Genomic DNA, 1,108 nt, shown 5'->3' with positions numbered 1-1,108 from the left:
AGTGGGGGTGTTGGATGGAGAGAGCAGGGTGGGGTGGGGTGAGAGCCCAGAGCCCACACTGCCAGGAGGCAAAGCAGACCATGGCCCAGGGCTGTGAGGGCCCTTTTCTCTGGCTCCAGTGAGCCCTCAGGCACCTGGTCACTGCAGCTTTTGGAGGTGACAGGGGATGCAGTTGGGACAGGTGACCAGCCTGGGGGCCCAGACCGCCCCTCCCCGGGGGCCCTTCTAGAGCCTGGCATCTCTCCCAGCTCCTCAGCTGGGCCTGATGGCCACAGAGTCTGTGCAGTGGCCCAGGGGACACTGTGGCTCAGGGGACACTGTCTTCCAGGGAGGACGGCCGCTGTGTAGAGAGGAAGATGTTCGCAGAGAAAACCGCGGCCCCTGCCTCCTTCCAGATCAAGAGTACGTGCCAGTCAGTGCCAGGGCCGCCGCCATCCACGGGGACCGGGTCTCAGGGCCAGCCTGTCCTCCCTCCCTCCCTCCTTCGGTGGTGCCCAGGGTCTCCACTTGGGGTGCACCAGGGGACCCCGCCCCTTAACCTGCTGGGTCCCAGGACGCAGGGGTGGAGGTGCAGTGAGTGACGACTGAGGTCGAGTCCTGCAGACAGCGGGTGACTCAGGCCAGGCGCCCAGGCCCCTGTGCCCAGGGAGGGTCTAGGAGAGGCCGAGGCATATCAGGCCCAGAGCCACTCCTGGTCCTCGCCCCATGGCTGTGTAGGGACAGTGACCAGCATGCCCTCTCCTGGTGGAGGAAGAGCCCACTTAAGATAGCCGTCTGGTCCCTCTTGCAGACCAGGAGGGCAACAAGGCGGCCCCTGTTCCTGACCAGGAGGAGGGCAACAAGGCCCCTGTTCCAGACCAGGAGGAGGGCAATGTGGCCTCTGCTGCAGCCCTGGAGGGGGCCAAGGTCCACGTGCTGGACACCGACTACAAGAACTTCCTGTTCCTGTGTGTGGAGGCAGCCGCCGCCCCCGCCAAGCAGAGCCTGGCCTGCCAGTACCTGGGTGTGCACCCCACCCCGGGCTCCCTGAGCCAGTGAGGGGGGTGGGCAGGGGGAGAAGAGGGCATGGCCCAGGGTCCCTCAGTGGCTGGGGCTGGGGCTGCCTGGT

General features: G+C 66.3%; 1 protein-coding gene across 1 annotated transcript; it reads left to right on the top strand.

Moving 5' to 3' along the window:
- Nucleotides 1-333: 333 nt before the first annotated feature.
- LOC118998552 (beta-lactoglobulin-1-like) lies at nucleotides 334-1,038 on the top strand. The gene is made up of 2 exons (XM_037062791.1): nucleotides 334-402; nucleotides 791-1,038. Exons 1-2 carry the CDS (start codon nucleotides 357-359, stop codon nucleotides 1,036-1,038), a joined length of 294 nt encoding a protein of 97 aa, XP_036918686.1. The 5' UTR covers nucleotides 334-356.
- The last annotated feature ends 70 nt before the right edge of the window (nucleotides 1,039-1,108 follow it).

The sequence above is a fragment of the Sturnira hondurensis genome, unplaced genomic scaffold, assembly GCF_014824575.4.
Source record: "Sturnira hondurensis isolate 20B ecotype Veracruz unplaced genomic scaffold, ASM1482457v3 Scaffold0014383, whole genome shotgun sequence".
Taxonomy (NCBI): domain Eukaryota; kingdom Metazoa; phylum Chordata; class Mammalia; order Chiroptera; family Phyllostomidae; genus Sturnira; species Sturnira hondurensis.
The sequence above is the reverse complement of the archived record's forward strand: the minus strand, read 5'-3'. Positions and strand labels throughout refer to the sequence as shown.

What these genes read in the sequence shown, in the direction of transcription:
- LOC118998552 (XM_037062791.1), top strand. Translation starts at nt 357, where the DNA reads ATGTTCGCAGAGAAAACCGCGGCCCCTGCCTCCTTCCAGATCAAGA. An exon ending in TGCCTCCTTCCAGATCAAGA is followed by an intron (nt 403 to 790) that starts GTACGTGCCAGT and finishes TCCCTCTTGCAG; the next exon opens with ACCAGGAGGGCAACAAGGCG.